Source organism: Canis lupus, chromosome 34, assembly GCF_011100685.1.
Source record: "Canis lupus familiaris isolate Mischka breed German Shepherd chromosome 34, alternate assembly UU_Cfam_GSD_1.0, whole genome shotgun sequence".
Lineage (NCBI taxonomy): Eukaryota > Metazoa > Chordata > Mammalia > Carnivora > Canidae > Canis > Canis lupus.
In genome coordinates, this window is record NC_049255.1 from 290,324 (window position 1) to 304,856 (window position 14,533).

General features: G+C 42.5%; 1 protein-coding gene across 5 annotated transcripts in view; it reads right to left on the minus strand.

The window, feature by feature from the left end:
* Positions 1 to 14,533, minus strand: part of OTULIN (OTU deubiquitinase with linear linkage specificity) — a 40,115-nt gene that overhangs the window by 5,485 nt on the left and 20,097 nt on the right. For 4 of the 5 annotated variants that reach the window (XM_038583295.1, XM_038583292.1, XM_038583294.1 and 1 more), the window contains 2 exons: positions 3,079 to 3,204; positions 259 to 528 (listed from right to left, as the gene is read on the minus strand). In XM_038583295.1, coding sequence (XP_038439223.1) covers positions 259 to 528; positions 3,079 to 3,204 — 396 coding nt within the window. The remainder of the gene's footprint in view (positions 1 to 258; positions 529 to 3,078; positions 3,205 to 14,533) is intronic. The other variant, XM_038583293.1, reaches the window with a different exon arrangement.

The following is a 14,533-nucleotide window of genomic DNA, read 5'->3' on the forward strand; positions in this document are numbered from 1 at the left end:
ACCCTCCTTCTAACTACCGATCAGGCCTCTGCCAACAACCAGGTAGTTGCACCATGTGGGAAGTGGACCCTCCAGCCCAGTTGGGCCCACAGACAACTGTAGCCCTGAACAACACAGGACTGCAGCCATCCTTGAGACCCCAAGCAGAACCACACAACCAAGCTGCTCCAGAATTTTTGGCCTACAGAAGCTGTGAAATAATGCTTGATGATTAAAGCTGCTGTTTTGGAATAATACATATCCAAAAGCACAACTCACCTGTTCAAGGCCTCCAGTGTGTCCCACCTGGTTTAGATGGTTCCTCAGCAGCTGTCCAGGATCATTCGATGTGTCCCGAGCAAACAGAAGCACAGAGAAAAATGGTACTTCCTTTCCATTCTCTTTATCATCATATAGTTCAATGGCTCTGTTTAGCATTAGAAATTTTATAGCTTCGTAGAGGCTATATTCTTCTTCCTCATTCATGAACAGTTCATCACAAGCTACCTGCCTTGCTTCAGCAGTTCGCATCTCTGCCAAGCCTGCCCACTACAACAAGAAAGTTACATAACAATGAAATGTTTGCTCTAAAACCTGGTATACTTCCATACTATGAACACAAAATTATTTTCAAAAATAGGAGGCCATGGATCACATGCCAATCCTCACAACATTCAAGTTTCTAGCTCAAACAATGGTACACTCTATAGACCACACAAATCCCTTATTTCCCATTAATTTAAAACAAAAGTACAATGCACTGAGAAGTAGTGATACCATGGAATGGAATTTTCAAGTCCCCTAACCTCCTAGACAATGAAACTGAACCAGTCACTCAGAAATACTTAATGGAGGAGCAAATATGGTGTGTATGTGTGAAGCTGTGAGGGGTAGCTAAAATTATACCTTCCCTTCAGGGGCTAATGGGAGCACTTACCACCCAGAAACACCAAGCCAACTTGCAAAAATGAAGATGGGCAAGGAAGATTGTGAGGTCGCTTGAATGTTACTTTACTAAACCCACCCCTCTAACTTCCTTAAAATATACATGGAGTTTCAAATGAATACATCTACTCAGGAAATTTTTACTGACTTCCAATTAAGAATAAAGCAGAGCACTAGGTATTCAAATAACATGGACAAACTCTCTAAGTGAATGAGAAAACTCTAAAATATATGCGCTTTTTAGTTAAAGTGAATGAGGACAAGAGATTCCAAAGTGAACTAGTCCTTATGAATAAACCAGTAACAACTGTTGCTTTCAAAAACCATTAAAATTCTAAATTCAATAGTAAATTTTAATGGTAATGACTGTACCAAAGGATTCTCTTCAATATGTAGTTGAAGTATCTCTTATTTTCCAGAAGTAGACCTAGGTGACAATCAAGAGCATGGCTCTAGAGTCAGGAGAGTCAGGATGGAATGAAAGCCTTGCTACCAAGCAGGTGGTGACTTTTTGCTGGGCATTAAAGGACTTCCAGATTTTAGTTTCCTCATCTTTAAAATGGGGATAACAGCAACAACACCTTGGTAGTTATGAGAATTAAACTACACATGAAACATTTAGGACACAGTCTGGCACACAGAAAGTACTAGTAATGCTGGCTCAGATTATTAAGGAATAATTTTAATGTTATTATAAATTGGAAACACTTAAACATTCATCAAAATGAGGATCTGGTTACAGTACACATACTTAATACAGCAAAAATTGCAATTTTACAAAACCTTAAAAAGGATGAAAAGGAAATTGTCACCAGTGGCTGAGCTGAAGAGCCTTCCCATTCACTCATGTAGCCAGAGTCCTACTCTCAGGCCTCACCTAACCTAGATCCTGGGGTCCCTGGCCCCCACAAACCTTGTGCTCCACGCCAAGTGACAACAAGAACAGAATCTCTATTTCCTTCTCTTGTCACAATCTCTCAATCCCTAAACTTGCTTTGACAGTGTACTTTTGATGAAACACTTCTTACATTTGTAAATAAAAACTAGGTTCCAGGAGGTCAAGGCCTTCAGTTCATTCACTAAACAATGTATTTACCAAATGCCTATTATGTGTCAGGCTTGGTGCTGGATACTGGGTGAAAAGGAATGAGCAAGACAGACTCTCGTAGAGCTGAAAGTCTAACTGGCTGGCAGATCATACCGGAGGAAACAGAGCAACACCAGGGGAAAGTGCTAAAGGACTCCTGAAAGCCGTCCCCCGACATCTACAAAGCCTGGAGCAATCAGCAGGCCCTGAACTCAGGGTTCCTGGTAAGAACTTCAAACTCTTCCAAGGCAAGCAACCTAGTGGTCTATGTGAGGCAATATCTAAGCAGGACCTCCAAAACCCATGGAATACTCCAGAAAGGGATACATTATAATAACCAAATCACTGGGAATCAGTCAACCAAGTTCTCCCTATGATTGTTTCAGAGAAACCCTCATGACAGTCTTCAAAAGAAAAGTTACTGGGGTGCCTAAGTGGCACACTCGGTTAAGCATCTGACTCTTGGTTTCAGCTCCAGTCACGAATCTCAGGAGCATGAGATAGGGCCTACCCATTTTGGGCTCTATGCTCAATGAGGGAGTCTGCTTGGGATTCATTCATTCTCTCTCTCTCTCTCTCCCCACTCCCTACACTTCTCACTCTCGCGCACGCTTTCTTCTCTCCCCCAAATAAATAAATAAATCTTCAAAAAAAAGATAAAAGTTACTAAACCTACTCACTGGACAATCATTCAGATGAAAACAAGTCTAATAAGGACAGTTTTTAGAAACTTAAAACACAAACATAATTGCAAAGAACTTAATAAATACACATCCATATCATTGCTACTACTCTAGGAAATAGAAACTACAGATTATCCCTGAAACTTGTCAATATGACATGGAACAAAGATCACGTTTAAGGTTTCCTTTTAAGAAAGATAAACATTTCAGTGAACATAATAAATGATGTTGCTATTTCTACACTTTACCAAAGACTTAACAGGAAGAGTTTGTGTTCATTTAAATTAAATTGTCTAAATACCAGCCATAGGCATGTGGTCTGCTGGGGCAATCAGGAGTGAGAGTTTTACACTTATCATAGGAAAAACACTACAGATTCCGAACCTTCTTCCTTAGTAATGTGAGTGACTCCTTAATTTTATCAACCAGGTCCTCGTTCTTCCCCTTAAATTTCAGTCCAAGTTTCCACTGCTTAATCCAGTTGTATTTGCTTATGAGTTTTTCTGGTAACTGGATTATCAAGAAAGAGAGAGAAAGAGGTGTTAACATTTCAAGAAATCCATCACAGGATCCTGTAGAAACCACAAAGCCTACAATACAAAACCTACCTTTGTTTCCAGAACTGATTCCCGCACATTTGTCCACTGGAGGGAAATGGATGGTGGTTCTGGCTGAGATACAAAGGCACAATCTACCTTGCTCAGCAATGACCACACCCAGAAAATTCTACAGCACTTTGTGAGGGGACCTCAAGGCAGTGTTCACACCATGTCTTCACAAACCACCCAGGTAGCTCCTGGATCACTGACAGCCTCCCTGCCACTCCCTAATGCCCAACCTGGAAAGGCACTTTGGCCATGCAAGATGGTCCAGGATAAAGTAAAAACCTGACTCTTTCCTGATGAGAAAAATAAAGCCTAATTTCCAATATTACCACATATCCTCAAAAGCTTTAATATTCACAAAAACAATGTGTATCTAGTTTAACTGCCTAAACAATGTTGTAAGATAAAAAAATAAAAAAGCAATGGAGAAGCAGCAGCAGAGGTCAACAGCTACAGTGGCCCAGCTCATTAAAGAGGAGACAGCTGCTGAGCTACACTTTGCCAGTTCCTTTTTTTCCTGGAATGTGTTTTATTTTGTTTTCCCCTAATCATCCACAGACTCTGGAGTCTGCAAGGCAAGCTGGGACACAACATGATGGATGACAGCATGGGAATTCCAACACTCCCGACAGTCTTGGATGTGTCAGGAGAAAATTCTTCATTAGGCCAGGCTCACGCATGTCACTTCACTGCTATAAAAACCAGAAAGGAAAAGAAAGTCCACCAAGTCAAAAGATATTGAAGAATTAGTTCCCACAGCATCCTATGTTGAACTCAAGCTTGTTTAACAATCATAAATAGTTTTAAATGAGGCCACATGTTCAGTTCCCTGGGAATCTAAGACTCTAAAGACCCTTTCAATCACACATGGTGATTCCAGTTTTACCTTCTCAATCTACAGCCATCATATGAAACAGGTGGTTTCATTTCTGCAAAAAACAAACCACACAGGGATGTACAATCCTCCTCAGGTGTAGTTACCACGAGGACCATGATCCACAATCACTCACTAAGCAGAGGAGGAGCTGTGTTCTCCCCATCTTATTGCGACGACCCCACCAAGGGCAGCCTAGCTCCATACCCACTGCTCAGCATTTTGGCAACATGTGGGTAGTTCGGCTACAAACTTTAAATTCAGGTTCTCAGATTTCTCACCAGAACCTAAAATACCTCAAGTGGCAATCAGCTGAAATCACAGCTGGACACAAAGAAGTGCACAACACAGGAAACAGGGGAACTTAAGCTACAGGGTAGAGAGAAGCCTGGAAGACCATCTGAGCCTCCCGCGACATGGTGCACATCCCTGGGCAAGAGTCACAATACAAAACTGAGTCCCTTGGAAGACCCTGAAGTCTAACGACAAATGGGCAAACCATTAGATAAAAGCCCGTTTCCTCATTCCTTCCATGTGCTGGGCAAACCGTGGCTAGCATAATGACCTAGCTGAGGTTTGCAGGCCTCTCAGGAGATGTGGAGATCCTGGAGAAAGTCCAAAAAATGAGGTGTGAAGAAGCAACGAGGAAAGAAGAATTCATGTGAAACACTTTCTTCAGAAGAAAAAATAGATCTAACTTTAGATCTTTAGATCCAAAGTTTTCCAGAGTGGCTGCACCAGTTCACATTCCCACCAACAGTGTAAGAGAGTTCCCTTTTCTCCGCATCCTCTCCAACATTTGTTATTTCCTGCCTTGTTAATTTTCCCCATTCTCACTGGTGTGAGGTGGGATCTCACTGTGGTTTTGATTTGTATTTCCCTGATGGACAGTGATGCAGAGCATTTTCTCATGTGCTTATTTGACATGTCTATGTCTTCCTCTCTGAGACTTCTGTTCATGTCTTTTGCCCATTTCATGATTGGATTGTTTGTGTCTTTGCTGTTGAGTTGAATAAGTTCTTTATAGATCTTGGAAACTAGCCCTTTATCTGATACGTCATTTGCAAATATCTTCCCATTTGGTTGTCTTTTAGTTTTGTTGACTGTATCCTTTGCTGTGCAAAAGCTTCTTATCTGGATGAAGTCCCAATAGTTCATTTTTGCTTTTGTTTCTTTTGCCTTCGGGGATGTATCTTGCAAGAAGTTACCGTGGCCGAATTCAAAAAGGGTGTTGCCTGTGTTCTCTCTAGGATTTTGATGGAATCTTGTCTCACATTTAGATCTTTCATCCATTTTGAGTTTAATCTTTGTGTACGGTGCAAGAGAGTGGTCTAGTTTCATTCTTCTGCATGTGGATGTCCAATTTTCCCAGCACCATTTATTGAAGAGACTGTCTTTCTTCCAATGGATAGTCTTTCCTCCTTTGTCGAATATTAGTTGACCATAAAGTTGAGAGTCCACTTCTGGGTTCTCTATTCTGTTCCATTGATCTATGTGTCTGTTTTTGTGCCAGTACCACACTGTCTTGATGACCACAGCTTTGTAGTACAACCTGAAATCTGGCATTGTGATGCCCCCAGATATGGTTTTCTTTTTTAAAATTCCCCTAGCTATTCGGGGTCTTTTCCGATTCCACACAAATCTTAAAATAATTTGTTCTAACTCTCTGAAGAAAGTCCATGTATTTTGATAGGGATTGCATTAAACATGTAAATTGCCCTGGGTAACACTGACATTTTCACAATATTAATGCTGCCAATCCATGAGCATGGAAGATTTTTCCATCTCTTTGTGTCTTCCTCAATTTCTTTCCGAAGTGTTCTATAGTTTTGAGGGTATAGATCCTTTGCCTCTTTGGTTAGGTTTATCCCTAGGTATCTTATGCTTTTGGGTGCAATTGTAAATGGGATTAACTCCTTAATTTCTCTGTCTTCAGTCTCATTGTTAGCATATAGAAATGCCACTGACTTCTGGGCATTGATTTTGTATCCTGCCACGCTGCCAAATTGTTGTATGAGTTCTAGCAATCTTCGGGTGGAGGCTTTTGGGCTTTCTATGTAGAGTATCATGTCATTGGCGAAGAGGGAGAGTTTGATTCTTCTTGGCCAATTTGAATGCCTTTTATTTCTTTTTGTTGTCTAATTGCTGAGGCTAGGACTTCCAGTACTATGTTGAATAGCAGTGGTGAGAGTGGACATCCCTGTCTTGTTCCTGATCTTAGGGGAAAGGCTCCCAGTGCTTCCCCACTGAGAATGATATATGCTGTGGGCTTTTCGTAGAGGGCTTTTAAGATGTCAAGGAAAGTTCCCTCTCTCCCTACACTCTGAAGTGTTTTGATCAGGAATGGATGCTGTATTTTGTCAAATGCTTTCTCTGCATCTAATGAGAGGATCATATGGTTCTTGGTTTTTCTCTTGCTGATATGATGAATCACATTGATTGTTTTACGAGTGTTGAACCAGCCTTGTGTCCCGGGAATAAATCCTACTTGGTCATGGTGAATAATTTTCTTAATATACTGTTGGATCCTATTGGCCAGTATCTTGTTGAGAATTTTTGTATCCATGTTAATCAGGGATATTGGTCTATAATTCTCCTTTTTGGTGGGGTCTGGTTTTGGAATTAAGGGGATGCTGGCCTCATAGAACGAATTTGGAAGTACTCCATCTCTATCTTTCCAAACAGCTTTAGTAGAATAGGTATGGTTTCTTCTTTAAACGTTTGATAGAATTCCCCTGGGAAGCCATCTGTCCCTGGACTCTTGTGTCTTGGGAGGTTTTTGATGACTGCTTCAATTTCCTCCCTGGTTATTGGCCTGTTCAGGTTTTCTATTTCTTCCTGTTCCAGTTTTGGTAGTTTGTGGTTTTCCAGGAATGTGTCCATTTCTTCTAGATTGCCTAATTTATTTCTGTATAGCTGTTCATAATATGTTTTTAAAATCGTTTGTATTTCCTTGGTGTTGGTAGTGATCTCTCCTTTCTCATTCATGTTTTTATTAATTTGAGTCTCTTCTCTCTTCTTTTTAATAAGGCTGGCTAATGGTTTATCTATCTTATTAATTCTCTCAAAGAACCAACTCCTGGTTCTGTTGATCTGTTCCACAGTTCTTCTGGTCTCGATTTCGTTGAGTTCTGCTCAAATCTTCATTAACTCTCTTCTTCTGCTGGGTGTAAGATCTATTTGCTGTTTTTTCTCTAGCTCCTTTAGGTGTAAGGTTAGCTTTTGTATTTGAGTTCTTTCCAGTTTTTGAATGGATGCTTGTATTGCGATGTATTTCCCCCTTAGGACTGCTTGTGCTGCATCCCAAAGATTTTGAAAGGTTATATCTTCATTCTCATTAGTTTCCATGAAACTTTTTAATTCTTCCTTAATTTCCTGGTTGACCCTTTCATCTTTTAGCAGGATGGTCCTTAACCTCCACGTGTTTGAAGTCCTTCCAAACTTCTTGTTGTGATTTAGTTCTAATTTCAAGGCATTATGGTCTGAGAATATGCAGGGGACGATCCCAATTTTTTGGTACCGGTTCAGACCCGATTTGTGACCCAGTATGTGGTCTATTCTGGAGAAAGTTCCATGTGCACTTGAGAAGAATGTGTATTCAGTTGAGTTTGGATGTAAAGTTCTGTAGATATCTGTGAAATCCATCAGGTCCAGTGTATCATTTAAAGCTCTCGTTTCTTTGGAGATGTTGTGCTCAGAAGACCTATCGAGGGTAGAAAGAGCTAGACTGAAGTCACCAAGTATAAGTGTATTATTATCTAAGTATTTCTTCACTTTGGTTAGTAATTGGTTTAAATATTTGGCAGCTCCCACATTTGGGGCATATATATTGAGGATTGTTAAGTCCTCTTGTTGGATAGATCCTTTAAGTATGAGATAGTGTCCCTCTTCATCTCTCACTACAGTCTTCGGGGTAAATTTTAGTTTATCTGATATAAGGATGGCTACCCCTCTTTCTTTTGAGGACCATTCGAATGGTACATGGTTCTCCAACCTTTTATTTTCAGGCTTGTAGGTGTCCTTCGGTCTAAAATGAATCTCTTGTAGACAGCAAATAGATGGGTCCTGCTTTTTCATCCAGTCTGAAACCCTGCGCCTTTTGATGGGGTCATTAAGCCTGTTCACGTTCAGAGTTACTATTGAGAGATATCAGTTTAGTGTCATCATGATATCTATTCAGTCCTTGTTTTTTGGATTGTTCCACTGGACTTCTTAAAGGGGAATTTTAAGAGTCCCCCTTAAAATTTCTTGCAGACCTGGTTTGGAGGTCACATATCCTTTCAGTTCCTGCCTGTCTTGGAAGCTCTTTATCTCTCCTTCCATTTTGAATGAGAGCCTTGCTGGATAAAGTATTCTTGGTTGCATGTTCTTCTCACTGAGGACCCTGAATATATCCTGCCAGCCCTTTCTGGCCTGCCAGGTCTCTGTGGAGAGGTCTGCTGTTACCCTAATACTCCTCCGCATAAAAGTCAGGGATTTCTTGTCTCTTGTTGCTTTAAGGATCTTCTCTTTATCTTTGGAATTTGCAAGCTTAACTATTAAATGTCGAGGTGTTGAACGGCTTTTATTGATTTTGGGGGGGGGGGAATCTCTCTATTTCCTGAATCTGAATGCCTGTTTCCCTTCCCAGATTAGGAAAGTTTTCAGCTATGATTTGTTCAAATACATATTCTGGACCTCTGTCCCTTTCGGCACCCTCGGGAACCCCAATTAAACGTAGGTTTTTCTTCCTCAGGCTGTCATTTATTTCCCTTAATCTATCCTCATGGTCTTTTGTCTCTTTTTTCCTCAGTTTCCCTCTTTGCCATCAACTTGTCTTCTATGTCACTCACTCATTTTTCCACCTCGTTAACCCTTGTCGTTAGGACTTCTAGTTTGGATTGCATCTCATTCAATTGATTTTTAACTTCTGCCTGATTAGATAAATTCTGCAGTCATGAAGTCTCTTAAGTCCTTTATGCTTTTTTCTAGAGCCACCAGTAGCTGTATGATAGTGCTTCTGAATTGGCTTTCTGACATTGAATTGTAATCCAGATTTTGTAACTGTGTGGATGAGAGGACTGTTTCTGATTCTTTCTTTTGAGGTGAGGTTTTCCTTCTAGTCATTTTGCTCAGTGCAGAGTAGCCAAAAACAAGTTGTATTGGGAAAAGGAGAAAAAGGAGAGAAAGAAGGAAAGAAAAGTGAAAAAAGAAAAAAAAGGAAGAAAAAAGAAAAAAAGAGAAGAAAAAATAAAGAGAAAAAAGGGTGGGGGAAGCAAACAGAAAAAAAAAAAAAAAAACACAGGGGAGTATCTTCTGATTCTGTATACTTTAAGTCCCTTGACTTCCACTGGAACTTGTCCATCTAGCTGGTCTTCTGGGGGAGTGGCCTGTTGTGCTGATTTTCAGGTGTTAGCACTTGGGGGAGCTGCTCTGCCCCCTGCCTGGTGCAGGGCTCAGTGGGGGTTGTTTACCCCGTGAGGCCCCAGGAGGAACAACCACAGTGGCAGTGGCCAGCTCTGGAAACCTGGATTCAGCTCCTGCAGTAACTACAGAGCTCTCCGTCTGCAGGGGTCTGGATGTTCCGGGGCGGGGCCGCTGACCTGCTCAGTTTGGGGCAGGAGCGTCCTTGCTGTCCTGGGCCCTCCTAGTCTCTGCCTGTCCGGGTGGAGGTCGGATCCTGAGCTGTGTCCCTGCGCCCTGTGCTCCTGGGCCTGTGCTGTTGGATTCGCGCTCCTGGCCGTGCAGCCCCCTCTCCGCGGAGCCGCCCCCGAGCCCCTCCGAGCTGCTCCAGGGTCAAGCCGTGGGTGCGCTGCAGCCCTTTAGGGAGCTCGGCGCAGTCTCCCGGGAGCGAGCGCAGTTGTCTGTTACTGTCCCAGGGAACCTGAGGGCATCCCCGCCCTCCTGGGGTCTTGCTCTCACTCCCTGCGAGCCCCTTTCTGCCCGGGAAGGTTGGTGCAGCTCCTGCTTCTGCGGGACGGGGCTCTCCTGTCCTGGGGACACTCACCCCAGCCTTAGCCCGGCTCCTCACGGGGCCCCTCCCCCTTGGAGGCCTTTTGTTTCTTTATTTCTTTTTTCCCCGTCTTCCTACCTTGATAGAAGCATGAACTCTTCTCATTGTAGCATTCCAGCTGTTCTCTCTTTAAATCTCAGGCCGAATTCCTAGATTTTCAGGATGATTTGAAGGTTATCTAGGTAATTTGGTGGGGACAGGTGACCCTACTCTTCCGCCATATTGCCCCTCCCTCTCCTCAAGTAACAAGATTTAAATAAGAAACCATGATTGGAAGTATTTCAAAATAAGGTAGGTAATTAGCTCAGATGGAATTTCACTTGAGCCCGTACTGTAAAAGTACCTGTTTTTTCTAGCAAGTGTCTACAGTTCTTGACATCACCACCATGACTAAAAGGATTGTGGGATAACAAACATGAGTTCCCACAAATAACTCATAAAAAAGAGCTTCCACATTCTGTCACAGGTCCCACCTGTTCACAGACAGTCTAAAACTTAGTGAACTTGGAAACCAAAGGATCTCTGCCTGAAAGACACCTCGCAGGGGCCAAGGAGCTGCTCCCAAGTTTAAGAACAGTTGGACCAAGCCAGGGTCAGGGTCAGATGATCGACTCCAGTCAAATAGAAAGACTGGGATCTGGAGACAGGGAACCCAAACAGGGCAGGACGAGAGGGGTAGCAGGGCAAAGCTCAGCCTCCCAGGCTGAAAATGAGGCAAGGCTTGAGGAGGTGAGTGTGGGCACAAACCAGGTCTCTCCCAGCGAGCTCAGTTAAGGGGAAGGTCTCTCAGCCTCGCTCTCCTCTTTCCCTTTAATGTTCTGAAACCAACTATGATCTGAGAAAGAGGGAAAGTGGCAAAATGCTACAGAGAACATATTTCAACCTGCAAACAGAAGCAGATCAGCCAGCTGAAGGGTGCCTGTCCCTTGGTGACAAAATACGGCTTCTCAGGGCTTGCCTGAAATCTTGATGAGGTCAGAGATGCTCAGCAGTGCACGGCCTATAGGCCACAGGCTGACACTGGTTCTGAGTCTCAGCACAAGCTTAGGTGTCCTGGCACCTCTTTGACCCTGAACTGTGTGGGTTAGCCAAGAGCCCACACAGTTCAGGAGGCCCTAAAAATGCAAAACTACATTCCCTTCACAGCTTACCTGCTGACAGCTGCTTCTTTGTGTCTCCAGGAGTGGTCAGTGCTCCCACAATTCTAAAAGCCCCATGGACACACAATAACCACAGCTCTTTGGCCGTGAACCAACCCAGACTGTCACTGTCACCGGGCACAGGGTGTGATCAGAAGAGGCCCCAGGCATTTCAGAAAGATCAAGCATCAGGGTAAATGGAGACAGATCCAACACTGGCTCTGCTCCAAGTGTTTACAATGGCATGCCTATGCCACCTTTAACACAAAAAAATTTAGACTAAGCTCTAATGGCAACAGGATTTTACTTAATATGACAGGATACACCTTATTCTGATATATCAGGAAGATGAGTAAGAAAAGACTTTCATATTACAATTACTGTATGACTGTCTTGTTCTGTAGCAATAAAGTATCAGTTGATGTGTTTGTCTTGAGCAAGTATGTTACCAAATAGGTATTTTATAGTAAACAAGTTACTAACTAGAATAAACACCAGTAGTACTAGAAGACAGAGACCCCACTCTCGAGGAGAGTTGGTCCCGCACCGTTCCAGCATCAGGCACACTGCCAGCCTCTGTAAACCACTCCATCCCTCCACCTGCACACCTGGTTCTGCCCCAATGTCTTCCAGTCACACTGTGCCACCGCTTGCTCATTTGAAAGGCCCTTGTCAGAGTGGACTTTCTGAGGGAAGACCACGGGAAGGACCAACTGAGAACAGGAGTGTAATGACCTGCACTGGTTGTGCTGAGGACAGGTGAAACTCCATATAGCTCATCTCTAGCTTGGCTTTGTTCCAGGCAAATACCTCAGCTCCTTCAACAGTTCCTGGACAACATGAATCATCTTCATCACACTCCAATCTGTACCAAGGATACAGGCACAAGGCGACAACCCTCAAGACGGGATCTAAGCAGCTCAGTTCAACATGGGACTGTCACTGCCTGTGGTGTAGGAGGGTTCAAGACAACGCTTCACTCCCACTGCCAATCACATATCATGTGGGCTCTGACTGAGCTTGGAATCAATTAATCTTGATGATCTTTAGAAGCTGCCAATTAATCCTGATGACCTTTGGAAGCTGCCAATCAATTAATCCTGACAAATTTTGGAAGCTGCCATTAAGGTAGAACTTTCACAGTGTGCACTCTTCGGTTTTCTTAGTGTTTGTGTTTTTTTATTTGGGGGGGGGTTAAAATATTTTTAAATTATTTTTTTATTGGAGTGGAATTTGCTAACATATAGCAAGCATATCACCCACCTCATCCCATCAAGTGCCCCCCCTCAGTGCCATCATCCAGTCACCCCCACCCCCACCCACCTCCCCTTCCACTACCCCTTGTTTGTTTCCTAGAGTTAGGTGTCTCTCATGTTCTGTCTCCCTCTTTGATATTTCCCACTCATTTTCTCTCCTTTCCCCTTTATTCCCTTTCACTAATTTTTATATTCCCCAAAGGAATAAGACCATATAATGTCTGTCCTTCTCTGATTGACTTATTTCACTCAGCATAATACCCTCCAGTTCCATCCACGTCGAAGCAAATGGTGGGTATTTGTCGTTTCTAATGGCTGAGTAATATTCCATTGTATACATAAACCACAGCTTCTTTATCCATTCATCTTTTGATGGACACCGAGGCTCCTTCCACAGTTTGACTATTGTGGACATTGCTGCTAGAAACATTGGGGTGCAGGTGTCTTGGTCTTTCACTGCATCTGTATCTCTGGGGTAAATCCCCAGCAGTGCAATTGCTGGGTCGTAGGGCAGGTCTATTTTTAACCCTTTGAGGAACCTCCACACAGTTTTCCAGAGTGGCTGCACCAGTTCACATTCCCACCAACAGTGCAAGAGGGTTCCCCTTTCTCCGCATCCTCTCCAACATTTGTAGTTTCCTGCCTTGTTAATTTTCCCCATTCTCACTGGTGTGAGGTGGTATCTCATTATGGTTTTGATTTGTATTTCCCTGATGGCAAGTGATGCAGAGCATTTTCTCATGTGCATGTTGGCCATGTCTATATCTTCCTCTGTGAGATTTCTGTTCATGTCTTTTGCCCATTTCATGATTGGATTGTTTGTTTCTTTGCTGTTGAGTTTAGTAAGTTATTTATAGATCTTGGAAACTAGCCCTTTATTGATATGTCATTTGCAAATATCTTCTCCAATTCTGTAGGTTGTCTTTTAGTTTTGTTGACTGTTTCTTGGGCTGTTCAGAAGATTTTTATCTTGATGAAGTACCAATAGTTCAGTTTTGCTTTTGTTTCCCTTGCCTTCATAGATGTATCTTGCAAGAAGTTGCTGTGGCCAAGTTCAAAAAGGGTGTTGCCTGTATTCTCCTCTAGGATTTTGATGGAATCTTGTCTCACATTTAGATCTTTCATCCATTTTGAGTTTATCTTTGTGTATGGTGTAAGACAATGGTCTACTGTCACTCTTCTGCATGTAGATGTCCAATTTTCCCAGCACCATTTATTGAAGAGACTGTCTTTCTTCCAGTGGATAGTCTTTCCTCCTTTATCGAATATTAGTTGACAACAGAGTTGAGGGCCCATTTCTGGGTTCTCTATTCTGTTCCATTGATCTATGTGTCTTTTTGTGCCAGTACCACACTGTCTTGATGATCACAGCTTTGTAGTACAACCTGAAATCCCACATTGTGACGCCCCAGCTCTTTTTCAATATTCCCCTATTTGGGGTCTTTTCTGATTCCACACAAATCTTAAGATGATTTGTTCTAACTCTCTGAAGAAAGTCCATGGTATTTTGATAGGGATTGCACTGAATGTGTACATTGCCCTGGGTAACATTGACGTTTTCACAATATTAATTCTTCCAATCCATGAGCATGGAATATTTTCCACCTCTTTGTGCCTTTCTCAATTTCTTTCAGAAGTGTTCTGTAGTTTTTAGGGTAAAAATCCTTTATCTTATTGGTTAGGTTTATTCTTAGGTAACTTATGCTCTTGGGTGCAATTGTAAATGGGATTGGCCCCTTCATTTCTTTTTCTTCAGTCTCATTGTTATGTGTATAGCAATGCCGCTGATTTCTGGGCATTGGTTTTGTATCCTGCCACACTGCTGAATTGCTTTCTGAGTTCTAGCAATCGTGGGGTGGAGACTTTTGGGTTTTCTAAGTAGTATCATGTCATCTGCAAAGAGGGAGAGTTTGAATTCTTCTTTACCAATTTGAATGCCTTTTATTTCTTTTTGTTGTCTGACTGCTGAGGCA